The sequence below is a fragment of the Fulvia fulva genome, chromosome 9 (assembly GCF_020509005.1).
Source record: "Fulvia fulva chromosome 9, complete sequence".
Classification (NCBI taxonomy): Eukaryota; Fungi; Ascomycota; class Dothideomycetes; order Mycosphaerellales; family Mycosphaerellaceae; genus Fulvia; species Fulvia fulva.
Genome location: NC_063020.1, coordinates 628,341 through 655,930, shown reverse-complemented (window position 1 = coordinate 655,930; position 27,590 = coordinate 628,341). Strand labels below are relative to the sequence as shown.

Here is a 27,590-nt window from a genome sequence, read left to right as displayed (position 1 = left end):
GGGTAGTCTCAAGGGCTCCAGACTTGCTCTGGATATGAAGTCGAAACCCATGCGGTGGTCTTGCGTGAAATCCCCTTTGATCACTGCCACTCCACCACGCCCATCGTAGCCTCCATCAAGCTCGCCATCACGACCTCAATCTCTTCCCAGCCCATGTGCGTCTTGAGCTTCCCTACAATCTTGAACGCCTTTGCCGCGATGGAGTAGGGGCACCCCGGCCGCGTTTCACTATCCTCGAGACCAGTCGCCTTGCCGTCAAAAAGGCCTTGAGCCAGCGCCGCAGGTTGTCCCAGTAGTACCCGGATGATGCATCACTTCCGGTGTAGTACGTGATATCGTCGAGATCCACGAGCTGTTGCGCATCGCGTTCAAAACGCAGCATGACTGTTGGGTCGAAGCCTGGCGTGTCGATGTCGAATGTGTTCTCGATGTCGTAGGTGGCGCTAGCCTCTTTGCGAGTTCGCGTGCATGCGTGAAGAAGTGCTGGGAGCTTGTAGTTGTAACGAGTGAGGGTGATGTTGTTGTCGTCGCAGAGTGTGTAGCGGTAGATTGCGTTGCCAAGCTCTGCAGGGAGCGCTAGAAGTTTCGAGACAGTCGCAGACTCGGTGGAGGCCATTCCTGGACGTTGTACTGTGAGGGCAATATCTCTGATGGATTGCAGGCTGAGCATGCTGAGTTCGGCGGGAAGCGTCGTGATGAGAGGTAAACCGGGCGAAGCCATATTTGGTTGTGGTGGTCGAGATGATAGTATGATGCGCTGGACCTCTGAGGGGGTCGGTGTTAGCGGCCGTTGAGACGGCTGATACGCTGTGACGGCAGAGTGAGGAAATGGCAGCTCAATGGCGTCAGCAACTGGTGACACTGCTGCTCATGCGCTTGTCCTTTGCATCGATCAGTCCTGCGCTATAGCGACGTTGGTCGTTCGACTGCGAAGTTCACATGAAGTGTGCGTCTGCAAAGCTAATCACATCGAGCTAGTTACATGGTCTGTGCGCGACTTCCGGGAGTGCATGTGATCCCACATTCACCTTAAGCAATATGGGCAAACACTTTGTCGTACATCAATCGAGTCCCGCTCTTCATCCTGTCCTGGAAAACGCCACCACGAAGCTTTCGAACATGTCGGTCGAGAGTTTCCTTCCTCGGAAAGCCCTTCGAGACGTACTCGCATCCCACATACGTGGAACATTTTACCTCACCTTTGGTCCAGGACGCTGCCAACAAGACAGTCATCAAGTCGCTTTTCTCCAGATGCGCCATACCTTGGGCGCCTTCGGTGAGCACGGGGCTTGCTACCTTTGACGTGATGGAGTGGACAAGTGGTTGAGAATCGCTAGGGCAACCTCTTAGCATGCGCACGATTGCCTGAGTTTTCAGGTCAAGTATTTAAGTCTTCTCACCTAGACGAGTAGGTTGACGAGTTCTGAATCCATACACTGATGAAAGCTTCGGGATGCTAGCACGGAAGTAATGCGTTGCTGGTAGAACCCAGAATCCAGAATATGTCTGTTCCTTCTGCGACCAGTGCAGCTTTTGCAGCCTCAGGTATCTTCCTTGGGGCTATATCATACAAGCATTGGGCACGCCATGATTGTCCTGGCTAGTTGACGGTTCGAACGTCGGAATACCTCTGGAGTGTGGCCCGGTCTTTATCTGAAGGCTTTTAAGGTGTTGCGGTATCATGCACGACGAGATAATGCTCCCCAGTAATGTCTTTGCACTTGCCATCAAATGGAAAAAGGCATTCTCGAAACGCTGCTCACTAGAATTGCTAAGGCGTGGCTGTCAAGTCCGATGAGTCCAGAGCATGTCCACAGCCTGAAAATGTCCTCGTTAGGAAGCCTTTGTTGTCAGTTCACGAGACGAATTGCCTGGCACGCAAGTCGTTGCCGGTCCTGTCCTCGACCATTCCTGAATTGACAAGGGCTCCGGGCGGAGGCAATAGCATATTGCATCCATGGATCGAGCGTGGCTACTGTATGACTCAATGAAATGATCGGGGTAGGAGCATGCGAGGAAGCCCTGAAGGCTAGGGTCGAGACTTGGAAGGAGACATGGGAGATGTAGGGCCGTGAATCAGCTTTTGACCATTATGTATGCCATGATGAAGCACGACGGCGAATATAAGCTAGATTGGTGGCAAGGAGAGATCGCAAACTCAAATGTGCAACATGTGATTGGCCTCAAGCCAAAAGACATGGTCTGCAATGTGACAACAGTCCATGATGCACGAACTTACCGGCATGACTTCACCCAATAAAGAGCGCCTACAACCTGCAAACATGCAGTCTGACCTCTCGGCCAAGCACGAAACGTGCGGAAAAACAGCTCATCCTCTTTCGAAGACGTCAGAAGGTGTGTTCAGAGATGGCTTGCGTTGGTCTATGGACTTGCGTTCGTCATCTCTCGGCCTACCACGCCGACTCAAAATATGGTATCATAACCCACGACGCCCAGCTCTTTTTCGCGAAGTCGTGAAGACTTGACTCGCATCATCCATGCCATATAACGCCGTTCATGTGCAGCCATCATCTCTTGAAGTCAAGATATTGCTCGCTCATGCGACGAGCTGGACAACACCACCGGCCTCCTTAATCTTGCGCTCGGCGTCCTTGGAGAAGTAACGGGCGCGGACGATGAGTGGGATTTCTGGGATGCGACCCTTGCCGAGAACCTTGCTGTAGCCGAGTGGGAGGAGATCGAGGACTGGGGCGGTGTCCTTGGAGCCGCCGGCGAGGTACTTCTCGCGCTGTTCTTGTGGGACGAGAGCCCAGAGCTGGTGTCTATCAATATCATGTCTATCAATACAGTAAAAGAATGTCCTACCTTGTCAAGGTTGATGACTGGCTTCCAGAACTGGTTTTGCAGCTTGTGGAAGTAGCGCATACCGACCTTTCCGAAGTAACCTGGATGGTACTTGTCGATGTTGGTGCGGTGGTGGTGCTGACCACCGGCCATACCACGACCACCGGGATGCTTCCTGTGCTTGCCGACACGACCGTGACCGGCCGAGACGTGACCGCGGCTGGAGGTGAAGATGTTAGTATGTTTTCAGGTCTGTGGTTTTGGGGCATGCGGTCGCGGAGGCTGAAATGACCTCGCCATCGCTATTGGTGAGTAGGGTGGTGGTGACATACTGCTTGCGGGTGTTGGAAAGACGGGTAGGCATTGCGGCGGTGTTGGGCTGTACAATGCAGGTGAGTTCCCTGATGTCAGGAAATCGCGATGGACTTTGCAAGCGCTGTGGGAGGAAGGCGTTTCTCTTGGCGATTAGTCATGAAGGGCCGCGCCGTCTACCGCAACCCTATCCACGCGACACAGCACAACACAACGCGACTTTGAAAACGTTGACTCTACCATCGACATGCCGGCCAAAGCACTCTTGCATCGATCATGCGGCCTCATTACATTTGCCGCTCTCACTCATGGCGGCGCTCGTAGCCTGACTGTCAAACCTAGCCATCAAGCTTGCAGCACAGTCTCCACGCCGGAGACCCCAACTGAGATTTCTGCTTTAACGGACTCGAAGATTCGGAAGATTCAGAAAGGGAAAGGAGTGCCTTCGCATCATAGCGCACAAGCAAAAGTTCTATGATTACTACCTTAAGTTTAACCGCGATCGAAAGTGGCCTCGCAGACTCGATGCCTGGCTCAAGGCTTTGGAGCTACTAACATTCGCCAAGCGCTACCAGCCGACCTGAGAGATGACCCGCTCGCGGTTCTGGCAGACCATAATGCTAGCATCAGTCGTACTCAGCTCGCGCTGGAACTATTCGTCGCCAACGGGCCTGGTCTGGGCACGTCAAGTGATAGAGAACGATATGCACAATCGAAAGTCGGCACCCAGGCTCTGAAGTGGTTCCTGGACGCCAATTTGCATGAGCGGGTTGACCTTAGGGTAGAGCCCCGTTTCGTTCGGGCATTGACGTACTCCATAGTAGGGGAGCGAGAAACTGAGTTCCTCTTCGAGTGGATGCAGATAGAGCATGTTCCAGAATTTGCTCGCGCGTTACCCCAAAGGCAAGTTTCGCAGATGCGATCGGTCCTCCTTGCTCAAGCGATTGAAGCAACTGCATGTTGGGATGGCCTAGACTCTGCCGTGAAGGCTTTCGTGCAAGCCATGAGCTGGGTCAGAACACTGTCTCATGAGCAGCGACCATCTTTGGCATGGCCTGGGATGTGGCTAGCCAAGCGCTTACGTCGTGCAGCATCACCTCCGGTGACACCCTGGTCACAGGAGCAAGTGATCAAGAGCTTAAAAATCTGGGAAACAGAGCCCCTCCAGCGCGCGTATGCTGAAGCGCAGCTATGGTTAGCTCACCCAAGCTCGCCCAAGACCGCGCCAGCTTATCAGTTCTTTAAGTCTTGCCAGTCCGGACATTCACCACTGCTACGGATATTACTCAATCCCCGTGACAAAAATGCCAGACAAGCATTTGCGTTTTTCCTCATACGCACCGCGCAGTGCCTCGATGCGGAGGGCAAGGTCGAACAAGCCTACGAGGTGCTGGATTATGGGCAAATGTGCGTTCCGGAGTGTTTTGCCATGCGCGGTAAAAGCGTTGAACTCACTCGGCCCGAAGCCAAATCTCGACGTACCCTGGCTTCGACAGAAACACGGAGCTCGCAAGCTACTGCGACCTTTCACCGTGCTCGCGAGGGACCTTGGCAGATGAGAGAAGAAGAGAGAAGAGCGACACTCAAAGGATGGAGATGATATTCCATTGACCGATCTGGTTTTCATAAAAAGCAGCAAGCTTCCGACGGCACAAATCGTCGTAGCATCTTTGCAGCATGTCCCGAAGCAACAAGAGGCAACAATGTGCCGACCGTCCATCGCAAACACTTGCACACTCGGCCAAACATAATCGAAGAATTGGCCTGAAAACTCAGCGGACAGAGCACGTTGATTCAGCCCCTAGGGAGGGAAAGATCACCCTTCACCTCGAGAACTCCTTCCTCGATAGTCGTAGGCGCCGATCAATTCCACTGTACCGGCAATCGTGGTCAATGGCAACCGGGTGCGAGCAGGCGCAACGCACCTGCGAGCCGAGGACTGTGCACAGGTGTTCGTCGTGCGGCTGCATCGCTGACATGTCCTAACATTCTGCATACGAGTGGCCGCGCGCCCTGTTGCGCCTATGTCGCAACCAACTCGCACCTATGGCGACAATGGCGGTTCTGTTGCTACACATCCTTCCCACAGCGTGGTCTACATTCCTGTGACTTACATTCCGCCTGCGGCAGCAGCTCAACCCGAGCAAACCACCTCTTCAAGCACTCTAGCGCCAATCGCCGCAACATCTCAACAATCATCCTTCGCCCTAGTTCCCATCCAAGCCACATCTGCTCAAGACACCGCTTCGACGACCAACAACAATGCCGCGGAAATCTCAACAATCACTCCACCACAACCTATGGTCCTTGTGCCCCTTTCAGCACTCCCGCCACCCACGTTGACACCCAAACGAACCTACGACCTCGTATTCGTCGTCACACCCGGCAAGAAAAGAACCTACCACCGCGAACTCCAACTCAACGGACACCCCATCTACACCATTGAGCGCGACAAACCATACTTCAAAGCCCGGCAGCTCAACTTCCTAGACTCCCAAACGCGCGAGTATCTCGCAGGTGTCAGACTGGGCCATTGGAACAGGAAAGTCTCGATCTGCCTGGGCAATCCATACCAGAATGAGGCATACGTGAAGATATACCAGGAGCCACAGTTCAACTATCAAGGCCGTGGGTACGAGTGGCAGATGATCGAGTCAACTCAGACGAGGACTTTGATTGAGATGGGTCAAAATGACGGTAAAGTTTTGGCGAGGTGGAAGGTGGATGAGGGTGTGGGGACTGTGCAGTGGATGGTGATACCAGAGAGGACGTTCGAGGTTTGGTGTTTGGCTGCGAATTTTGCGTTGACCGAGGCGAGACACAGCAGTATTGGTGGGAATGGGGCGGGAGGCTGTGGAGGGGGTCCTTGTGGTGGTTCTGGCGGAGGCGGAGGTGGAGGGGGCGGCGGTGGAGGAGGGGGCGGATGTTCGGGTTGTGGTGGGTGCTGATCATTGAACTCATATGGACGCATGGGACGTCCTTACTAGGGTCAGAAGGTCAATTGGACTCTATGAGGTTGTTATCGTAGCGCCTATTAGAAGCAACTTACTGCTGTTGGGTTGGAACAGGACAGTATGGCCCTTACCATTCACGCCGTTTCGCTCACAATGCGGCTAAGGATCCGCACTGCTCCCTAGGATGGTGTGCTTATTGTGAGCGCTGAAAGTCGCACACAGCAGAAGCTGAGCATAACCCCTGCATGAACCACGCAAGCTAGGGACAAATAACATACCTCAATTCTGCGAACATCATCAAGACTACTATATGGACGTAGCGGTAAGTAACGCACAAGACTCATCGACTTGCGTATTTAATCAACAGATCAGATTCACAGACCGCGGAGATAACTGTTCCATCTCCCAAGAGGGACCAGTGGGCTTTGCCATGCAGTCACGAACCGCATGCCCTTTCTTGCAGGTTAGCCTCAACAAAGCGATATCATTGAGAGCGTGCATTAGAATGAACGAGCCTAGTGGGCCTCGGAGCGTTGCATGAAGGCTCATGCTGCTTAATTGACGCATGTATCTTCCCTCCCATGACTCCAAAGGAATACTGATTGTAGACAGTTTGCTACATGCATCTCCGGGCTTCTGCGTTAGCTTGCAATCATAGTACCTACATAACCCCATCATCGCCCCTCTCATGTCCTTATATTGGTGGCTCGGATGTCATCGAAAGGAGGCATGTTGATCAGCAGATGCGGCTCCCGTGCCATCCTCTATGCTTGGATAATGGCCTTCATGAGCCGCTCGATGTGCCTCGCAGACCTCACGCCAGGCCTTGATCTGCCAAATGGTCAGCGAATTCGTCAACAAGAGCACTACCGGTGCGCCACATAGCGTACCTTCGCCTTCCTCAGCGTTGTCTGAAAGGCGCCACCGTAATGCGCTTGGCAGATCATGCTGCGGCTCTCACCTAGCGCCACGGACTCGCAGTCCCACACAGCGCCACGATCTCGAATCACATCCACTTTCCTGCGGTCTATTGAAGCTTGAGACGCGGGCGAAGACACTGCGCCAGACTGTCGTACGATGTTGGCGTCCCACGCTGGATCTGGAGGTAAGATGTGTTAGCGCTGTCATCTCGAAACTGGACAGAGGCTTTGATCGCATCTTCGATGCGACCATGTAGCTTCTGTATGCGATCTTACTTACGTCTCGGACGATACCTTCTGGCGTCTTCGTCTCTGATGTCTTCTTCTTCGGTACCTTCTGTGTCCGTCATGCCGTCCATAGGGTGGAACAAGAACTCGTCTATATCTGCGTCGACAAACACTTCACCTCTCAGCTTGGCCTTTGTGGCGCGCGGGCGCTGCTTGACAACGGTAATCGGGTCGAAACAAGCAGCCATAGCTTCGTCTCGCACTTGTTGGAAGGTTTGTCTCGCATCTATGCTTTCGTCAGTCGGTGTCAGTTGATCATCCGCGCCATCAGGTGCATGTACCTTGCAAGTGTTCGTAAAGTGCTCTGTGCTTCTTCAGCCTCTCGTCCCTGAAGGACTCAACCTGTGGCCCGGCCACTCCTTGATTCCTGGCGGCGGTAGCTTCTTTGGTCCAGGCAGTAAAATCGGCATTGCGACCCTCGTGCTGCTCAAGGGCGTTCTCTGCCGTCGCCAGGTCCCTTTGGGCTTTGCGCCACCGCGCCCGCAGTGTAGGATCTTGGTCCAATTCGCCCAATTCGACATCCGGCGTACGCTCGACAGGGCCATACGGCTCTGTACCGATGTAAGTCTCGTTGAATGCATGTAGATTCACCAACTCTCTTACAGCTTTCTCGAGATTTCTTCTGCACGTCATCAACGCCACTCGGTATACAGCTGCTTTGAGCTGTTCCTGCTGCAAAGATGTCTCCTTCCTGCTCAACATATCGATGAACGCATTTGTCGTAGGAGGCTTGTGCGTAGAAAGCCTTCTTGAACCTTGCTCTAATCGACTTTGAGTTATGATCAATTCGTGATGTGGGTCGAGATCATGGAGGTTGCTTCGAATGAAAGCGACTATCACGTCCCGATATTGTTGTACTTTCTCATAGGTGGAGTCTGGAAGCACCGTTGCCGGATCTTTCACTTGACCTAGACTCGCTGTTCTCACGACGTGATTTAATTTTGCTTGGAGACTTCTGGAGTAGACGTCCACATTCCGCTTCGCTCTGCAACGTAGTTCAAGGGGTATTTTGGACGCTGACAAGATCCTGTTGGCTGCTTCCAGTCGCTCACTGTCAGCCAGTATCGGGTTGAAGAGCCCAATGTAGTCTCTGGCGGTGAGAGGTCTTCGTGGCCGGACATTCTTGGGGCCTCGCGAAGCAGTCTTCGCACCGGGTGATTTTGGCTTGCGTATACCGGCCTTTCGTGGGCTGTCCAGTGATATGGGCGACTTTGGGCGAGATCTGATCACCTGCCGAACGATATGCTGCCATAGTTGTGCCCATGTTGCTCCTACAGTGGTCTTGCTGGGGCGCAACGCTTTCAATCTGTGCCACAGCCTCATGGCCACCGATATCGATGGACCAGAACAATGAATCTTGCAGAGCGAGAAGCGCCATACTCACCAGTGATGGCGGTGCTGTTGAAACAATGGCGCTTTGACAATAGCAAACAGCTTCTCTGTCTCCGCCGGAAGGAGGCATGAGGCTTGGACTGCGGAGTGCAGAGATCACCCACCTCGAACAAGAGGTACGCTCTTGGCGTGTCATGACGCCGATGAGCATGGCATGTCAAGAATGGAGAGGGAAGGTACATGCATGTCACGAGGGATGGTCTCAAGTGTGGCATATCACGGCAATGTGGTCCGTGCGAAATGTGTCTCCCACTCCAACACGACAATGCATGATGCCTGCACAGTACCGATGCCTTACTGCCGACTGCTGAGCTTGATCTCATGCATGTTATGACTGGCACTGACGCCGAGATGAGGACATCTCAGCTACCCCTCCCGTGGGTACTATGCAGGCACGCGAGCATAGGCGAGATGTAGGGTACAAGCACAGCGCTCATAAGTATGTACAGTAGCTCTGTGCTCTGTGCTCTGTGCTCTGTGCTCTTGTAACGCTGCTTTCGCTGTAGCACGTTCTCATCTGTACTACTATCTACCATCATGGGCTCCGAAAACTACCCCCACCAGACCAAAGGCATCTTCCGCAACTTGCCCACCTTCGATCCCTCCATCAAGGGCAAGACTGCCATAGTGACCGGCGCCAATGGCATCTCTGGCTTCCATACCATGCGGGTTCTGCTCGAGAGCCCACAGCGATGGACGAAGGTCTGGGCTGCGAGCCGTCGTCCTCCACCGCCTGAGATGATGAAGCTGCTCCCTGAAGAGGCTCGATCAAGAGTAGAACATGTAGCGTGCGACTTTCTAAACAAGCCGGAGGATATAGCGAAGCAATTGCAAGAGAAGGGCGTAAAGGCGGATACCGTGTTCTTCTACTCGTATGCCCAGCCAACGCCAAAAGAGGGCGCGCCAGCATGGAGCAATGCGCAGGAGTTGTGTGATGTAAATGGTGTGATACTTGTGCGCGATACACGGTAACAAGAGACGCTGATGAGCATAGCTGCACTACTTGAGAACTTCCTGAAAGCCCTTGACATTGCCTCCATCACTCCAGACCGTTTCCTCTTGCAGACGGGAGCGAAGAACTACAATGGTAGGGCGCATTGTCCACACTAGGAGATCCTGTGCTGAACTTCCCATCATAGTCCACCAAGGACCAGCCAGAACACCGTTCATCGAGTCCGCAGGCAGGACCAACATCGAGCCCAACTTCTACTACCCCCAAGAAGACCTCCTCTTCCAATACTGCAGAGACCACCCTTCCACTTCCTGGAATGTCATCTGCCCAGCCTGGGTAAGTACGAACGGTGGAAGGCATCGCCTGCGCGCATCCCTTCCCCATCACAAGTCATCAAGCCATTACCATGTTCTCTCTGAGTACAGCTGACAACATTTCCTTCGGAATAGATCATCGGCGCAACCACAAACGCCTCCATGAACGCCCTACACCCCCTTGCCGTTTACGCCGCCGTCCAAGCCCACAAAGGTGAAACCCTCCAATATCCCGGCGCATACGAGAATTGGCTAGCGACCGGTGAGCACAGCACTGCCTATCTGACCAGCTATCTCTCCGAATGGGCCGTACTCGAAGACAAGTGCAAGAACCAAAAGTTCAACGCCTCCGACACCTGCCACATCGCCAACAACCGCCTCTGGCCAGAAGTGGCGCGCTGGTATGGCACGAGCTCGGTCTCGGAACCTGTACTTGATGAGTCGCAAATTACAACTCTCCAACCTCCGCCTGGTCCAACGCCTGTGGGTTACGGTCCCACGGCTAAGATCCGCTTCGCATGGTCGATGCAGAGTTGGGCGGCTGAGGAGGTGAATCAGAAGGTACGTACTAAAACCCATCATGTGCGAATCCACATCGCAGTGCTTAACTATCACACCAACCCCCAAGCCACCACCACGTACTTCTCGAGCATCACTAACACCCCTCTGCCCAACAGGCTTGGAAGGAAATGACGAGCAAGCACAAATTGACGCACAACCCCTTCGAGGCCGTGAAGGGATCCTTTGAGTTTGGAGACATGATTGTGTGGGCACTGGTCAGTAGTCTGAGCATGAACAAGGCAAGACGTTTTGGGTGGACAGGCTACGTCGACACGATGGAGGGCTTATTCATGGCGTACGACGAGATGAGTCGGATTGGGATGTTGCCACCGATGGTGGTGGAGAGGGCGGAGCCGCTTATCTGAGGGAGCATATTGAAGGCGTTCCAATCAGAAAAGATCCATCCAAAAACCAAGCCGATATGTTCATCCCCTCTCTCCCCTGTGTGCGTTTGTGGTGGATGTTGAACTTTTTGTCAAGAAAGCAATCGCTGCTGAACGGATCAGAATCTGTTCCGATATTGCCAGCTACTGTATGTTGTTATACACATGCCACCACGTACCCAAAGCATATCATCCAGGCCTGAAGCCTCCACGCCTCGACCGTCTGTATTCTATACCAACCTCATCTCAAACTAAACCGAACCATCGCAAGAACGCTCATGGGTATCGAACTGAATCACACACTCTCATACACACACTTCCATCCATCTACTGCGACATCGTCGGCTTATTCGCCATATTGACATTCGGCGGCGGGCCAGGTGATGCCAACCTCCTATTCAATTCCCCCATATACATAAACGACATCGGCTGCAACTGCTGAATCGGCGGCACCTGGGGACTCGTCATTGAGCCTGGGCCATCAGTGTCTGGATACGGTAGTCCACCATTTGTAGGCGTTTTGGGCGGGACTGGAGGTGGTGATGAAGGAGGTTGTGGGTGCTGATGAGGCGCGAAGTCTTGACTTTGTCGGGGTGATCCGTTGCCGTATGCTGTCGACGCGTCGGAGAAGCGGAAGGAGTTCGGGTAGTCGTTTGAGGTTCGTGACTGATGGGGTGGTGATGAGTTGTGTGGTAATGAGTTGTGTGGTGAGGAGTGGTGAAGGTTGACGGGTCGTTGTTGTGGTGAGTTGTCATACGACCTGTCGTAGCCATCGCCGGTGACGGTGTACTTCTGGTCGGCGACGCTCGGGCGGTGCATGTATTGCTGATCGCCGGGCTGTACTGTGTACTTCTGGTCTGTTACACTCGGACGGTGATCGTATTGTTGCTGACTTGCTTTGTAGCTCTCATCGCCGGGCAGCTCGACTGCGAAGTTTATTGGTGGTGGTGCCCCAGGAAGTGGTCGTTCCCATGGATTTTGCTCTCTGATGCTGCTGTACTGTGGTCCATCGTGACCTGCTTGCTTTCTGGCTTCGGCTCGGTCGTGTCGTACTTTGGCGAAGAAGATCTTCGCAATCTTTGCAGACGCTCCTTGGTTCATGCTTTCGACTTCCTTCTTCGACAGGTACGATCGAGTGCTTGCGCTAATTTCTGATAGTCGACTCCATTCATCCATGCCGAACTCGCCAACACCAACTTCGACGTTCAATCGGTAATAGTTCTCGGGATTGACGCCGCGAGCAGCGAGATGCTCTCGTTGCATGTACTTGTGGATCTCCTCACACCCCTCGAGCTTGGAGATCAGCTTCCTTCGCGCTTCGGCAAATTCTCCCATCGAGCCTCCCATGAAGTCCTCCCACCATTCATGCTGCTTTGCGCCAGTGCCTGGTGGTCGCTTGCCAGTGCCAATGCTCACAAAGACACCCACTTCTCGACCCGGCCACTCGTTCTTGATCGCTTCATCGAGCACAAGTGGCGCTGGGTTGTATCTCCCAGCGCCCTCGTCCAGGTACCATGATTGACCAATCTGTATCGGCTTGAATGCCATTTGAGTCGCAGACGTGGCGCGACCAGCTTGCCAGATTGTGCAGTTGACATCGGGCGCTGGCTCCTTTCGCGAGTCATAGGATCGAAGTAGTGCGATGACCGAGGTGCCTTTGAGCACTGCTGCCACTGCTGTCTTCGTCCGATGTTCCCTTGTGTCATACAGCAAAGCATTCGGGTTGCCGCGAGCGAGGGCCCCTATCAATGTCCTATTGCCCATGCCTGCGCCCATGCCGATTGAGCTGTACCTGCTGCCTTGGCTCAGACTACGCTGCAGATGCGACGAAGCCATACTGCTGGGAGTGTTGGGTGTCATGGGCGTTGCATTTGCCAAGGTATCGTTGCCCTCGTCGTCGAAGACTGTGTGCTCGCGTGCCACTTCCCGAATGGCTTCTTCCAGCTTGCTCGCCTTGAACATGGTGCCTTTGTATGGCATGCCCAGGAAGGTCTTGTTGGTCTCGAACACCCTTCTCGTCATGCGCACATACACCTCTTTGCAAGTATCCAGATCCAGGCGTAACCGACCGAGCATTATCGCTATCAGTCCTCCAGTACCCGTTCCCACTATCAGGTCGAAGTGCTCGCATGGCTTCGGTATCTCGTGTCTTTTCGGCGCCCTGCCCTCAATCTCCACGAATGTCCTGTGCATGAGCTCTTGCAGGATGATGAGCATCGAGTATCCTCTTACCCCACCGCCATCTAGCGACAAGATGCGCAATGGCGGGCCTTTGGTCGTGTCCTTCCTGCCTATTCTGATACCATGTTCCATCGTGCCTGACTGTGCGCGGCGCCGAGGCCGCAACTCTTCGAGGTCGTTCAGTCCAAAGGGTCAGGTAGCTCTCTCAAGCAAAGCGGTGTGCTTTTACAAGATTTGTCGCTGTGATTCCGTTTCTTCCTCAGGTATAGTGGATTTGCGCAAGGATTTGGTCGACCTCACTATGATGACACTTGATTTGCGATGTAGTTGTAATGCGCCAAATGCGACTTTCGAAGGCAAATGGCAAGGCTGACTGTGTTGTCGCGTTGTCCGAATTTTGGTCAGTCGAGTATGCCGGGTGATGCCTGGTGCAGTGCGTGAGGTGTTAGAGTGGTCGCAGGCAGTCACTTGTTTGTTGCAGTGAATGCGCGATCGGTTGCGGTCAAGTTGTTTGGTTCCTGGACGTCAGTATGGTGGTTTCGCCCTGACCGTCCCATGTCTGCTGCAGTGTACCTGATGCTGGCAGATGTGATTCGTTCGACGAGACGTCAGCCGCGCCGAGTGGCAGTGCATCCGGCTTGCTTCGATGTTAGAACTACTGAGCACCAACCTACTGCAAGGAGCTTCCAAGGTCGGGGTGAAACGACTGCAACATCACAACTGATGCTACCGTTGATGGCACTTCTTGGTTCGACTACCCCGCTATGGCATGATGCCGCTCGTGCAATGCTGGATCGTATGATGTTCACATGGCAGACCATGACAGCCTCAATACTGTGGCTACGCTTACACTCGTACACACCACAACGATGGAGCAGATGAGCGTGTTCTGATGGAGGCTTTGAAGGGGAGACGGAGGGCAGCGAGATTGATGACTGAGGCATTAAGTAGATCTGTCTCAGGCTCATTTGCGACCCGTTCATACAGCGGGTCTGTGCGCCATTCATAAGGCACATTCTTGACGACGCTCATCAGAGAACACTGCTTCGGCCGACGAGCGTGTGCAAGTCCCGCTTGGTACCGACTTTAACATGCCCACTGCCACGTCAGCACGTCCTTTCCTCCCAGGGACAATCTGATCAACGATGAAGTTGTGCCCAACGACCTGAATGGTCATCATCTATGCCTCCTGATTGACACTCCCCCTGTGAAGAGAGCGCAGTGTCTAATCACTTCATCAGAAAACATCATCAGAAAGCCAGACCAAAGCACCGCATAAGTGGAAATCCGTAAGCACGGCGTAATACAAGTCCTCTTCGCAATCGCGTCGACGATTCCGATGAGTTCCAGTCGTGAGGAGTCTTGTCCGTTCCCACAGCGAAACCAACAACAGCACGAATCACATCCCATACCTGCCTGTTGCGTGTCGCGCCTGTCATGGTCAGCACTTTCCTCTACCACGTGTGCTGTCATATCGTGAGCCTATAGCGTTTGCCAGCCCGATATCCACGAACAGTCCACAATATCTGTGGTAAATCTCAGGAATGGCGGTAAAAGGTTCCAGCGGGAAGGCGCCGGCCGGGGAAATCACGCCTCTTGCTCCATCTTGGGATGTACAGATCTCCAGTGCAGCCGTCGGTACCCTCCGTGTCGACGTGCATGCAATGTACTTGTTCACAAGTTGTGCGGTTGCATAAGTCATACACCATCTTTGTGCGCACCTTGCCTTCAAGTCATGCTGAAATGCTGATACAGAGCAAGACACCAACACAGCCAAGATCGTTCCCCAGAATCTTCTATGCATACCGATAGCACAACGACGCCCCGTGGCTTACAAATGTGCACCGAAAGCTTTCCTGCCGCCGTGAAGGTTGTCAACCAAGGTTTCGCCTCGCAAGAAGCGAGCTCCAGTCATCAGAGATGACAAGGGTCGGAGCGCACGACATCGACAAGACATACGCGCGGGTTACAGCGATACAGTATTTTCGTCGTAGATAGTGCCAAGTACTGTCGAGAGATGCACGCCGAAGGATAGTGCGTTGTCGAAGTGCCGCAGCAGTGACCCTGATTGTGTTCTGCATAGGGCTGGACGTAGCACAAAACATAACCCGAGCAGTCTGCGCTTGGCGTTGGCGGTTTGTGGTGCGGCATTCGAGATTGATCGAAGCTCAGACTTCAGGGGCGGCATATCTCATCCTGCTCGTGTTGGTGTTCATCGTGTTTGCATTGCTTACCAGCCGTGACATTCTACAGTCACCACGAGCAGAGAAGGTCGGATGGCGACAGCACGAACCTCTTGGCTGCTTGCTGCCTCCTCCACCCTCGTCACAACGACCCCGCAGCGGCACGTGAATGAGGAGGAGCCGTGGTTGACATGTTCTTGCCCGGGAGTCGTTACCGTAGGCGCGGCGTGAAGAACATCAGGTAAGGCGATTTCTCTTCGGGTTGAAACGCTCTGTCAACCAACAGCGTTTGACCCATTGGAATCTGAATCCAAGCACGTGGACAGCACACGACATCCACCACCACCATGAAAGTCGAAAGAATCCTCTGCTACCCCATCAAAGCCCTCCGCGAAGTCGACCTCGACAGCGTCCAAGTCACCAAACACGGCTTCCCTCACGACCGCCGCTTCATCCTGCTGCACGTAGACCACAAAGATGGCAAACCCAACTACAAAAACATCCATATCGGCCACTACCCCCAGTCCGCCCTCTTCTTCCCCAGCTTGGATACATCCGCGGATCTGATCAGAGTAACCTACAAACCCCCCAAATCCACCAACGCCGCCGAGAGCACACTGGACATCGCCCTCAAACCTTTTGTAGACGACCGCGACATCGTCGACGTGGAAATGCACAAATCCCCAACCAAAGCCTACCTCATGGATCCCGCCCACCACGCCTGGTTCTCCAAACACTACGGCATCGACGTAGTCCTCGCCTACCTGGGACCCCACTACAGACCCGTCCTCATGTCCTCCTCCCTCAACGGTCCCGCGCCCCCTGCCCCCGGCAAGGAACCAGCAGGCTGGCTCACATCGCTCTCAAAAACTGTCCTAGGCGGACCCAAGCCGGAGCAGGAAGTAACCTTCTCAGACTGCGCGCCCTACCTCATCGCCTCCAGCGCCTCCATGGAAGACCTCCACCACCGCTTACCTGAAGGCGAAAGGATGAACATCGAAAAATTCCGGCCGAACATAATCGTCTCCGGCGCTGATGGGGCCTGGGATGAAGATTTCTGGGGCGAAATTACCATCACCAAACCTGGTGATGGTGACGATGACAATGCTACGAGAATTGCATGTATCCACAACTGCGGCCGCTGCAAAAGCATCAACATCGACTTCGAAACCGGCGCGCCGGGCGAAGGCGCGAGTGGGCAGATGTTGAAACACATGCAGAAGGATCGAAGGGTTGATCCCGGGATGAAGTATTCGCCGATTTTTGGGCGGTATTCGTTTTTGGGGAAGGGGTGTGAGGGGAATGTTATTGGGGTGGGCGATGAGGTGGTTGTGAGTAGGAGGATTGGGGAGAGGACGAAGTTTGGTAAGTTTACTTCCGATTTTCCTTTCTTTCTTCCTTTCGTTAGGTGCTACTACGTGCGATGCTGCGGACGTCGTGGGGTATATGCTATGATACGCTATGCTAACTTCGTGATTTTCTTTTGCAGATTGGGCTGGATTGTGCACTCTGCCGAGTAGACAGTAGTGTTGTCTTTTCAGTTCATTTTTCGCGACTTTGTCGTGGTTCGAATGGTTCTTCTTTCGGTGGAGTGGTGAAGGCGGAGCCTGCTTTTGAAGGCATATCCCACAAAGGCCGTATACTTTCAAGCAACTGCATCGCAGCGAGGATCTCGTGTACTAGTGATGGCATACAGTCGCGTCGTACACGTACCATTCCCAACAGTTCCTCAATCGCCTCGAGAGATATACGTAGCTTTCGAGTTGTAGTTCTCAGAATCTGCCAGCTTGGTGTGGCGTAGGCACCCGTGGTGTCCATACGAGGACCCAGCTTTGCCGGAGTCTCTGCACAGGTGAATGCCGCTGACAAGGCTCGAAGAAGACGGCGCTGGATGTCGACGTATGTGTGCACTTCCGGATCTGTCTCTGAAGGCAAGTCTTCCGCCTCCAAGATTCGCTCGACTGGCTTGCCGTCCCAGTCCATGTAGATGGTCCACAATGAGTCTATGTCCCTCGACCGTAGCCACGATGTCAGACCGCGCGTGCATTGTTGGAACGATGTTTCGAGTTTCTGGCACCCCCTGCTTGCTGCTTCGAGCGCTTCGTAAAGCGCAGTCGATGCTTGCTCGAAAGATACATGCTGCGCATGAGACGGATGGTGACCGTATTGATTGAGATAGCAAGGCTTCCGCGAGTGTGGTTTGGTCGAGAAGGACTCGCGGGTTTGGTTTCCATGCTCCGTGCGCGGGCTATACGGCTTGTATGGGTCGTTCCAGCGGTCTCGACCTAGGTCGGGCGATGTGAAGGAGCCATTCCTGCTGTGCTGAGCTGGATACTGCTGTTCCCACGGCATAAGTGGATCGTGCTGAGGTAATGCGCGTTGCTGTGCATCGGGTTCCAAGTGCGGATGACTCCAGACTCTGCGCTCTGGGTCAAAAGGATAGATAACCCACATGGCGATCGAATTGTGACGTGCGATGGAAGTGATGTCGTGTTCGTGCCGTCGTGATGATTGTCAGCAGTACCAGTTGTGCTTGTTGGGGCAAGCAGTATCAGCATGCATCCGTGCTGTCATTACCCGAGCGACTGTGCCACCCCATACGCGGCGGACACTGGCGCAGCAAACATATCCACGTCCTGTGACAGCTGCGGTGACACGGAGAACGAGGGCGTATAGCGCTGTTGATCCATGCCATCAGCGCTACCATTGGCAGGCGAGGGGTAACCGCACGAGCGACAGTGCAGCGACGTCTCGTTTTCTGACAGCTGCTCGTTGTCGTCGAGCTCATCTGAGTGGGAATCAGTACCGTGGTCATGCGCTTTGGCGACGTTGTACGAACCTTCAATAAGGACTGGGTCGCCGGGGTCGGCACGTTCTTCTCGGATCTCTGCGAGTGTTGGAATGGCGCAACCACCTTTGCAGAATGATTGGTAAGGTTGGGTAGGCTTTTGTCTGCCACCGCGTTCTAGCCAAGCTGTCTGGTTCGTCTCCTCTGTGGTGAAGGTTAGCCTGGGTTCTCGTGCTAGTCTGTGCGTGCTACTTACCTTCAGTCCAACCACTTATTTGATTCCGCAAATCAACCCAATCACCTTTGCGGCTGATCTTCCCGGGCGAGGATGGTGGAGGGCTTGGAGGCTGCTCATTTTCGTGACTGAAACACTTTAGCCCGTTTTCTGGGGTTTGCTGGGGCTGCTGGGGTTGCTGCTCCTTTCTTACATCTTTGTTGCCGTTGGTGTTCGACTCGACTCGTCGCATGTACTGAGTCGAGTTTGGAAGCTGCGGCCCAGCATGCCAAATTCCTTCCTGTCGAGGATTGCGCGAAAGCAAAGTGAATGCAGATTGTCGGATAGTTGGGTTGCGACATCTCGAAATGGCCATCCACAACGGATCTGTGACCCACAAGGAGAACGAGAGGTACGGTGTGCCAGAGTTCGGTCCCGACAGTGTCGGCAGCGGTGGGCATGAAAAGGATGCGAGGACTTCCCTGGCAAGATCAACGATTGCTCGGAATTCGGCCTCGTATGCGTCGTAGGCAACGGGTCCGGCAGACTGATCAACCGATGCAAGCATAGTGCCAACAAGGTGGTTCGCCTTGAGCACCATAGCACGCTTGAGATCCATGTTTGTCATGAAGTCTCGCTGCTCCGAGAGAAAAGCAGTAAAGGCAGCCTCCCACTGCGAGAACCAAGGAGCATATCTGAGGTACTTCTCGGCCATCGTGATAGCGATGTGGTCTCGAGGTGCGGTAGGGTGGAAGCCTTGCATGAAACGCATCACACTGTTCAGCGCGGTGTGCAGCGTGTTGTGCGCATGTTCCAGGCTGAAAATGTAGTCGATAGGTGGTAGGGGAGGCGTTTGGCCTGATGTATCAATCTCAGGCCGCCTGCCCTTGTCCAGCAGCGCAGTGGCTTGCACCTCCAGTCGCTCTACTAGCGGTCGCATTTGCTCGATATCGTCCTCTTCCGGCGGCGCCATCGTGATGGGGTTCGGCCGCCCAGTAGCCTGTAAGAGACGTCGTCCTTGAAGTGCATGATTGACTGCACTGTCGCATCGCCCTTGCATCGCTTCGAAGCACGTAAAGAGTACGCAAGTGGTCAGTGCCAGTCGCGAGCTAGGTATCCTCCGCCTGTTCGGATCGTAATCTGCTTCGTCATTCGTGAGACATGATATCGCCTTGTTGCATTGATTCAAGGCAAATTCCATAGCTTTGGCCTTCTGCTTGTCGTCAGCGAATGCGCGTTGCATGATGCACTCGTGAAGAGCGCCAATAGCTGTGATAGCATGTCGGATAGCAGGCTCGTGGTACGAAGTCTGGATGACCATGCGCTGCCAAAACGCCGAGTCGAAGAAACCAGCCATTTGTGGCGCGCTGAAGTTGACGAAGAAGTTGAGACAATGGCGTTCACGCCAGCTGCGTCGCCATTTCATGTCAGGCCTGAATATGGTCAAGCTGCCAGATTCTGTTGTAGGGTAGAATGAGCCATCCTCGTCGTCTCCGCGACGAATACCTGCATTGAGTGCCCAATCGTCCGACATGGCCCTTTTACAGCCAGGATTGCTTGGGTCGCATTTGAGTCCTTGTATGCTGTTTCACGTCAGCCAAAGTCCAAGCACTCGTGCATTTGAGACATACAGGCACGGAATACATCCAGTCTGCATTTTCGTTCGCTGTAAACCTGCCATGTCATCCGATCCGAGACTGATACTACCATCACCATTCTGCGAAAATTCCGGCGTGATGAAGCCCATGCTGGGGGTGACATTTACGCCAATTTCGTTCAGTAGCTCTAAGTCGCTGTCGTCCCATAGAGGCTCTCGTACTTCCTGCACAGGTGTCGCCGACTCTTCATATGATCGCTTTCGCGAGTTGCCGTTCACGCCATGGTGTCCATTCACGCCGTTCCCATTCAGTACGCCGTTACCGTTGCTGCTCATGCTATCACCGCTCGACATTGGGGGAGGTGTTCGGAGCTCCAGATCGTATCCATACCAGCTGCTCTCCGACTCTTGATCGCGCATATTTGTTTCGGCCGGCATCGTCATGGTGGACATTCCCCGGCAGTCGTGGTGTTGCTCGAGGAGCAAGCTCTTTTTGGAGGTTCGGCCGCTCTGAGTCCCCCACGTGTTGAGCTCAGCGGTATGCGTTTGGTCTCCAGTTCGCCCAGTGCATTCGTTGCCAGCCAGAGGAGGCTACAGCGTTGACGCAGCCAAAAGCAATGCTCTGCACAGAGAATGAACAGTACAGACAAGAGCGGCCTAGAACGCGACGAAGTAATTAAGAAGACGAGGAGAGGTGCAGGTGCAAGTGAAGCTGGCGCGAGCCCAAGAGGTAGCCCGTTGCAAATCCGGGCGCCGTTAATCTCTAAACACCGTAGCCGCAGTAGAGGACGACTGGGTTATGGGACTCTCAGCCGCAGAGTATGGGTGATGCCTCTCGATTGTCTGGGCACGCCTAGGCTGCATCGGAGCCACGCTCGCCGCTCGGAGGATGCACGATTCTCGACTTCGACGCGGATTGAGCGACGCTCGTATCAGAGCAGTAGTACCTCAGCTGTCGTGGCTGTATCTGCGCGCACATAGGAACCGCTCCTCAAGGATCACCTTGCCGGCAAGAACCGCGGCGGTCTGCCTCTAGCCGAAGCGTTTCGGGAAGTCGTCCACGACAGACTCTGTGGACATGGCTTTCACGACGCCGACATGATGGCCCTGCCGCTGGCCGTTTGTTCGGCTGACATCGCCCTTGACCTGCTCTATCACTACGCCGGACATGGGCTGCCTACAACATTCCCTCATGTAGGCCGTGCCAGGAATTGTGATGTGGACATTGCCCAGACAAACGTTCGAGATCGCCAGGTGGATCTCCTCGTAGAGCCGAGACCAAGAAGCAAACGTCTGCTGACAACGTCCACGCACGTTCTGTTCCTCGCACGTGCCCCGTTGATTGACCAGCACCGCTGACAAGGCAGCTTCGCCTCGCAGCCTGATCACCGTCATGGTCGATCTCATGTCGACTGACGCACTGCTTCATCACAGATCGGCAGAAGCTCCTGAGCCTGCTTGATCAGCCTCCGTCCTCGCAATCGGACGTTGCTGACAATGTGGTGCCAAGCTCCGGCATGGCAGTGATTTGAGTTGCTGTGAGTGACTGGAACTTAGCCGTGTCGGTCCCCATGCACCCGCGAAGCGGGTGTTGGACAACCCAGTGATATTGGACACCTCAACGATATCAATGAGGTGTATTCAACTATCTATTGGCTATATCGTCCATACAGGCAAGCCATATTGGCATAATCTTCCGTCTCTCCACTGGATAAGCAGGTCTGTTGTATGTCCCCTTGATATAGCTCATAATCTTGCTTATCCGGTGTCTCAATTCACCTGTTCTTGCACGTGCTAGCTGGGCTTCAAGCTGCTTTACTGTGTTCTCTTCACGTTCTTGTATAGCAGCTCTTGCGTTGATAGCCTTCATGACACCTCCACGCTGAAGGTGTTGTCTCTTCTGAGTGTTGCGAGCATTGCGAGCGTTCTGGCGGACCGTGGTGTTGTTCAATTCAGCTACTGCTTCGGCGCCCTCAACGATAGCAATCTGGGCTCCACGGAAGAGTGGCTCCAGTCGCTGCTTAATAGACTCATCTATCAATGGATCAGCTATAAGCGCAGCAGTGTATCGACCGAAGGTCCTCACTGTTGTTGGAAGCTGCTTATCGTTGACAATCGGCTCCGGTGTTGAGACTCGTTTATTCGATCGAAGAGCAGCTAGGTCTTGCCTTGCACGAGCCAATATTGGCTCCGGATGGAAGGGGTAGATACCACACCTCTCGAAGCCGCTTATGATGGTTGTTGGCTTCATTGCTTGCCTTCTGAAGGCCTCGAAGTCATGCAAGAACTAGGTCCAGTGTGGTATCGCTTGAGGATCGAATTTGCGCTGATCTGGACCATCCGGAGTCGCGCGGATACGCCTATCTTGTCACACCTCCTCAAGTAGGTTGCAAGAACAGCTTCTTGATCGTCTGTCAACACCGTGTGCGTACGCGGCCGTGTGCTGCGTGAGTTGTGACCGAGAAGTCGTCTTCTGAAGCGTTAGTAATCGACATCCCATTTGGCGGCTACCTGCTTGACAGGACCTGGATTTGACGCGTCGCAGTACCACTGCACGGCCTCACTGATGAGCTCCTCTTCTTCACGATAGATGGAAGCAACCACATTGATGAGATAACGCGTGTTGAATGGAAGATACGCGTGTTGGAAAGCGTGGTTTTATTGAGGTGTCCAATATCACTGGGTTGCCCAACACCCGCTTCGCGGGTGCATGGGGACCGACACGGCTTGTGGCCGCTCGTTAACAAGCACGACCTCCGCTGCTGGCACGGCGCTAGCCTCATGCTCGTCATGCAAGCTTGAACGAAGTCGTTGCTTCGAATTCACTCGTGGGACCGACGATATGCTGCCATGCTTCGTCGTCCTGCGCTCCGGGTAGCATCTTCTGCGTCGCGAGCTGCCTGCCTCCCCAGCGTTGTCGCGCATCCTGCCGCGCTTACAGACCCATCTCGCGCATGCAGCTGCCACTACAGCACAGACTCGGCTCCCGTCTCGCACGATGTAGGTGTGCTGGGTGGCGGTATTACAGGCCTGGCCAGCGCCTACTACCTCACACGTGAGCTGCCGAACGCAAAGGTCACGCTCTACGAATCGAAGGAGAACATCGGAGGCTGGCTACAATCGCACCGAGTGCCCGTAAAGGATGGAACGGTCTTGTTTGAGGCCGGACCTCGCACACTGCGCCCGCAATCGAATGGAGTGCTCACGGCGAGCTTGGTATGACAATCGATGTGCATAGAAACGCGCGCGCAAAGTGGCTGATGGGCGATAGATGCAAGACCTCGACCTGACAATGGATGCGATCTTCACTCAACGCACCTCACCTGCCGCTCGCAATCGGTTCCTCTATTACCCCGATCACCTGGTTCGCATGCCACACCCTTCTCATGGCTTGGCCGACAACATATGGAGCTTGATCACCGAGCCGGTGTTCAAGACCGCGCTATGGGCCGGGTTGCAGGAATTCTGGAAGAATCCACGGGATCCAAGTCTGCAAGATGAGAGCATCGGTAGCTTCTTCTCGAGGCGCTTGAGCAAGCCCATGGTCGATCGCATACTCAGTGGTGTCATTCACGGCGTGTATGCTGGAGACGTGTACCAACTGTCAATCAAGAGCTTGTTCCCACGATTATGGAGAGATGAGCAGGAACATGGTAGCGTCGTCCACGGCATGCTACAGGGTAGGGCAGATGGTGTGAAGATGACGAAGCGCGAAGCCGACTTCATGCAAGAGATGAAGCAGTATCAGTGGGACCCTCTTCTCAAGGCGACGTTGCGGGAAAATTCAGTCTTCACTTTCAAGGATGGGCTGAAGATGCTCACAGACAGGCTGTACGCGAAGCTGTTCGAGACTGGCAGGGTAGAGTTCAAGACGAGCTCAGCCGTAGAGTCAGTCGATCAAGCTGAGGGCAATACCGGCATACAAGTGAAGATTGCGGGCAAGGCAGATTCGCACAAGCATTCGCATATCATCTCCGCGCTGTCGCCATGGCATCTAAACGCTGTCACGCGAGGACCGAGCAACAAGCAGTTGATACCCACCATCCCGACGGTTACTGTCATGACTGTCAACTTATATTTCCGCACGCCGAACATGCACGAGCCAGGCTTCGGCTACCTGATTCCTCGAGCAACCCCTTTCGAACAGAATCCAGAGCGGGCGCTCGGTGTCGTTTTTGATACTGCCTACTCACCAGGAACAGACGACTTGAACCCTGCAAATTGGCACGATCTTGACGTCGACCAGCTCAAGCAGGCACGAGAGCAAGGGAGAATGATCAACGTCAACGACTTTGCTTGGTACAATATGCCCGACAAGCCCAACCACCAGGACCATGTGACAGCCAGAGGCACGAAAGTGACCGTTATGCTGGGTGGTCATTGGTGGAATGGCTGGCCTTCGTACCCAGACGAGAAAGAGGGCGTTGCGCTCGCACGATCTGTCCTCGAGCGCCAGATGGGCATCAAGGAGGAGCCTGAAGCATGGATGGTCAATGTGCAGCAAGACTGCATCCCTCAATACACTGTCGGACATGAGCAACGCTTGCAGCAAGCTCACAACAACATTTGGCGCGAATACAAGGGCAGATTACGTGTCGCTGGCAACTGGATGTCAGGTGTCGGTGTCAACGACTGTATCCGAAGTGCTTTTGACATTGCAAAGAATATCAGAAAGGATGGCACTGGCTTGGAGCACATAGGCGAGAAGCCTAGTGTTCGAGTAAAGATCACACCTAGAAAGCCTGGCGAAAAGGAAGATGGCGACTAGCGATAGACATGTACATAAAATATACAGAGTCGTGAAAGGCGAAGAGCTCCTGCCAATCATGTCGAATGTTCGCTTCGATTCACTGACCCAGCGCACTGGCACGCCGCCGCCCCACCCTCGCACCTGCAAACGTCAGGTCACGAGAGTGTCAGCACTTCGACTTCGCACCTCTCGACCACGTTCTGCCAACTTCTCAACCTTGTCCTTCTTCGCGACCAGCCATCAATTGTCTTGCAGTGATACAACTGACAGGTCAGCCCCGGATACGACAGGCACACTCGGCTGCAGCTCGCCTTACTTTTGGGTTGCTTCAGTCGGGCTGCAGGGCACAAACAAAGCTGTACGCAACCGCAGCTCATACCCAATGACCACACCATAACATCAACGAGGCTCTGTGGCTGTGTCAGCACCAAAGCTCCTTGTGTTCTGTACGACGAGAAAGCACACACATTTGTGACGGCTGGTCCGCCGTCTTCACTTCTGCGACACTTCCCAACAGCCATAATTCCGCCTTGTTACGCCGGCATCCCCTGCACTTTCTGGTCGCAAAATCGAGGACCTGACCTCACTCGGCGTCCGTTCACCTTGCTGACCGCACTTCGCGACAGCTGTATGCTTGCAACGGCCAACTTGCCACGGCACACCATTGGGTCGAAACTGCCAGGATCGTGCCAATTGCCAATCTCTCGAAGCAAATTCGAAGATTCGCTTTGACTGGCAGACGTCACGACCGCAAATCCACCGGCGTTCCCTGCAGCATCTGCCTCGAGACCCAAGCCGGACCAATCTTGGCCTGACAATTAACCGGCTGCCTTGGTTAGCTCTGGGGGCTCTGAAACGATGGCTATGCCTATGCGCCATGACGCGCGCGATGCCGGAGTCTTCACTCGCATTGGATCTGGCAATTTACCTACCCGCAACACACGGTCTTGGAATCAGAACGGCGTGAATTATACCGTGGAGACGGCGAGCTGGTCGAGTCCAGGCGGAGCACTATCTTTCAATGCAATGACTGGTAATGCAGGCGGACCTTTTCAGAGAAGCTTTACGGCACCGATGCGATTTAACGCACGATCGAGCGGCTTGTTTGGGACTGCTTTTGGGCTACTCGAGGACGTCTTGTCTGTACAACAGCAGGCTCGACAATCAGCTATGCACGGGGCCATGGGACAGGGTGGTACTAACCGCCGGAGAGTGCATGTGGACGTTGAGAGCGATACCGATGATGATCTCGCATACGATACTTACGGGAACGGTCGAGCGAGACCGAAGTCTATGTTTTCACGGCTGAAGGACAAGCTGCTCGATGGAAAGCTCAGACATGAGGCCCGCGAGGAAAGTGACAGTCGGAGCCGCGAAAGAGAACAGTCTCCAGTGCGCAGACCCAGGATGAATCAGCGCAGGCACAGCTCTTTCCGTACGGAGACCAGAGAGCCAGAATGGGCTCAGCAGCCACGTGGACGAACGCAGGATCGGTTTGTGGAGGTTGACTATGAAGATGACGATGAGCCTGTCTACTTGAACGAGCAGCCAATACATGAACAGCCACAGAACAATAGATCCGTGGAGGTCGACGGTACTCTAATCGAGGCTTTGGAGAACGCCGTAGAGATCGAACGGAGATCTGTCCGGAACTGCAAGAAGTGCTTGGAGCAGGCGACTCGACAGCCTGCAATCAGTGCACATCACTTACAGCGTATGGTGGACGAGCTCAAGGGTCATGAGGACTCCTTGATGAACGCGCAGGCCAATCTTCAGGAAGCACAAGCTAGGCAACGGAGTACTCGCCCTCGACCGACGTCCTACCACCCTCAAACAGTACCGCAAGAGCAGCCTGGGCAAAGACAGTCCGCTCAAAACCTTGCCGATGACTTCTTCCCGCCTTTCGGAGCAAGCTTTGGCCCGACTCCACAGGCAGCGCATTCACGACCGCAACACCAAGATCCGTTACTTCGAGCTTTCGAGGAGATGCATGGGTTCGATCCTTTCTCGAGGACAAGCCCATTCGGCGCCTTCGACCATCTCTTCGAGCAGATGCACGCTCAGCCGAGCGCCAACAACGCGCACTTCCACTTCTTCAGCAACGCGGGAGCAGCACCACAGGATAATGAGCGGAACAAGCGGACACGATACAGCATGCCCGGCGGCGCTCCAAACTTCTCACAACCCTATCCAGGCTTCACCGCCTATCAAGCGCCTCCGCCACCGCAACCTCCGGCAAATCTCCTCAAGCCCGACGAAGCGAAGCGATTGTTCAAGACCTACAACGACAAGTGGAATGGCCTCACCACCACAGACACAAACATCCCCTACCCCGCTCGTGGTCTCAAAGCCAACGCTCTAGGTGCTCGAGACTCAATCTGGGCCCCACTATGCTCAGCTCCGCCCTCCACCTGGTCAAACGAGACAGTCATGAAAGCCAACGCCCAAGCCTTCTACCTCGGCGTCGTGGGTCTGGTCCCTGTCTACAAAGAGACCCCCGGCACAGGTAGGATCGAGATCAGCTTCGACAAGAGCAAGGCAAATCCCGCACAGATGAAGGTCTTGATGGATATGCTGAAGAAGGAGAAGACGAGGTGGCATTCGGATCGGCTTGGGAGGAGGAATGGGGGTGTTGCAACGGGGGCGACGAATGAGGTGTTGCAGGGTGATGAGAGGGCGAGGGCGGTGTTTCATGCTGCTTGTGAGTTGATGGATTGTGCGCAGTAGGGGGGTAGGAGGGACATGCATCAAGTGCTGAGGGCATGGTAGGGAGTAGGGAGTAAGGAGGTGCTCGGGAGCGGCGTAGGTGTTGGTCATGATGGGATTGGGTCTGTGGTATGGCTATGTCCTTACGCTTCAGCTGTGTGTTCAATGCCAGTGTCATCGCCAGCGCTACCTCATTCAAGCACATGGTGAGCCTTTACCTGGGACCTACGACGAGGTAGCGAAATGACACAGTACGCAGCATGTCTTCGTTTCAAGTGTGTCTGGTCTTG

General features: G+C 54.2%; 12 protein-coding genes across 12 annotated transcripts; 5 read left to right on the top strand and 7 right to left on the bottom strand.

Moving 5' to 3' along the window:
* Positions 1-172: 172 nt before the first annotated feature.
* On the bottom strand, positions 173-721 carry CLAFUR5_08957 (uncharacterized protein; the record flags this gene model as incomplete). The annotated part of the gene is made up of 1 exon (XM_047908105.1): positions 173-721. The coding sequence occupies one exon, from the start codon at positions 719-721 to the stop codon at positions 173-175; it is 549 nt and encodes a 182-aa protein (XP_047766350.1).
* A 1,836-nt stretch (positions 722-2,557) lies between these two features.
* CLAFUR5_08956 (60S ribosomal protein L27a) lies at positions 2,558-3,169 on the bottom strand (the record flags this gene model as incomplete). Its single annotated transcript, XM_047908104.1, has 3 exons — positions 2,558-2,776; positions 2,827-3,025; positions 3,138-3,169. 3 exons carry the CDS (start codon positions 3,167-3,169, stop codon positions 2,558-2,560), a joined length of 450 nt encoding a protein of 149 aa, XP_047766348.1.
* A 1,972-nt stretch (positions 3,170-5,141) lies between these two features.
* On the top strand, positions 5,142-6,065 carry CLAFUR5_08955 (uncharacterized protein; the record flags this gene model as incomplete). Its single annotated transcript, XM_047908103.1, has 1 exon — positions 5,142-6,065. One exon carries the CDS (start codon positions 5,142-5,144, stop codon positions 6,063-6,065), a length of 924 nt encoding a protein of 307 aa, XP_047766346.1.
* A 720-nt stretch (positions 6,066-6,785) lies between these two features.
* On the bottom strand, positions 6,786-7,981 carry CLAFUR5_08954 (uncharacterized protein; the record flags this gene model as incomplete). The annotated part of the gene is made up of 4 exons (XM_047908102.1): positions 6,786-6,902; positions 6,962-7,170; positions 7,272-7,505; positions 7,561-7,981. The coding sequence occupies 4 exons, from the start codon at positions 7,979-7,981 to the stop codon at positions 6,786-6,788; spliced, it is 981 nt and encodes a 326-aa protein (XP_047766345.1).
* A 1,227-nt stretch (positions 7,982-9,208) lies between these two features.
* Positions 9,209-10,863, top strand: CLAFUR5_08953 (uncharacterized protein; the record flags this gene model as incomplete). Its single annotated transcript, XM_047908101.1, has 5 exons — positions 9,209-9,614; positions 9,666-9,758; positions 9,811-9,959; positions 10,073-10,498; positions 10,615-10,863. 5 exons carry the CDS (start codon positions 9,209-9,211, stop codon positions 10,861-10,863), a joined length of 1,323 nt encoding a protein of 440 aa, XP_047766760.1.
* Positions 10,864-11,208: 345 nt separating this feature from the next.
* Positions 11,209-13,194, bottom strand: CLAFUR5_08952 (uncharacterized protein; the record flags this gene model as incomplete). Its single annotated transcript, XM_047908100.1, has 1 exon — positions 11,209-13,194. The coding sequence occupies one exon, from the start codon at positions 13,192-13,194 to the stop codon at positions 11,209-11,211; it is 1,986 nt and encodes a 661-aa protein (XP_047766344.1).
* A 1,309-nt stretch (positions 13,195-14,503) lies between these two features.
* On the bottom strand, positions 14,504-14,866 carry CLAFUR5_20077 (uncharacterized protein; the record flags this gene model as incomplete). The annotated part of the gene is made up of 1 exon (XM_059462921.1): positions 14,504-14,866. One exon carries the CDS (start codon positions 14,864-14,866, stop codon positions 14,504-14,506), a length of 363 nt encoding a protein of 120 aa, XP_059319102.1.
* Positions 14,867-15,592: 726 nt separating this feature from the next.
* On the top strand, positions 15,593-16,772 carry CLAFUR5_08951 (Molybdenum cofactor sulfurase; the record flags this gene model as incomplete). The annotated part of the gene is made up of 2 exons (XM_047908099.1): positions 15,593-16,610; positions 16,735-16,772. 2 exons carry the CDS (start codon positions 15,593-15,595, stop codon positions 16,770-16,772), a joined length of 1,056 nt encoding a protein of 351 aa, XP_047766343.1.
* A 15-nt stretch (positions 16,773-16,787) lies between these two features.
* CLAFUR5_08950 (uncharacterized protein) lies at positions 16,788-17,699 on the bottom strand (the record flags this gene model as incomplete). Its single annotated transcript, XM_047908098.1, has 2 exons — positions 16,788-16,898; positions 16,959-17,699. The coding sequence occupies 2 exons, from the start codon at positions 17,697-17,699 to the stop codon at positions 16,788-16,790; spliced, it is 852 nt and encodes a 283-aa protein (XP_047766342.1).
* A 119-nt stretch (positions 17,700-17,818) lies between these two features.
* Positions 17,819-20,297, bottom strand: CLAFUR5_08949 (Aspercryptin biosynthesis cluster-specific transcription regulator atnN; the record flags this gene model as incomplete). The annotated part of the gene is made up of 4 exons (XM_047908097.1): positions 17,819-18,033; positions 18,085-18,237; positions 18,290-19,830; positions 19,879-20,297. The coding sequence occupies 4 exons, from the start codon at positions 20,295-20,297 to the stop codon at positions 17,819-17,821; spliced, it is 2,328 nt and encodes a 775-aa protein (XP_047766105.1).
* Positions 20,298-22,694: 2,397 nt separating this feature from the next.
* Positions 22,695-24,612, top strand: CLAFUR5_08948 (Protoporphyrinogen oxidase; the record flags this gene model as incomplete). The annotated part of the gene is made up of 2 exons (XM_047908096.1): positions 22,695-23,060; positions 23,116-24,612. The coding sequence occupies 2 exons, from the start codon at positions 22,695-22,697 to the stop codon at positions 24,610-24,612; spliced, it is 1,863 nt and encodes a 620-aa protein (XP_047766106.1).
* An 840-nt stretch (positions 24,613-25,452) lies between these two features.
* Positions 25,453-27,321, top strand: CLAFUR5_08947 (uncharacterized protein; the record flags this gene model as incomplete). The annotated part of the gene is made up of 1 exon (XM_047908095.1): positions 25,453-27,321. One exon carries the CDS (start codon positions 25,453-25,455, stop codon positions 27,319-27,321), a length of 1,869 nt encoding a protein of 622 aa, XP_047766092.1.
* Positions 27,322-27,590: the final 269 nt, after the last annotated feature.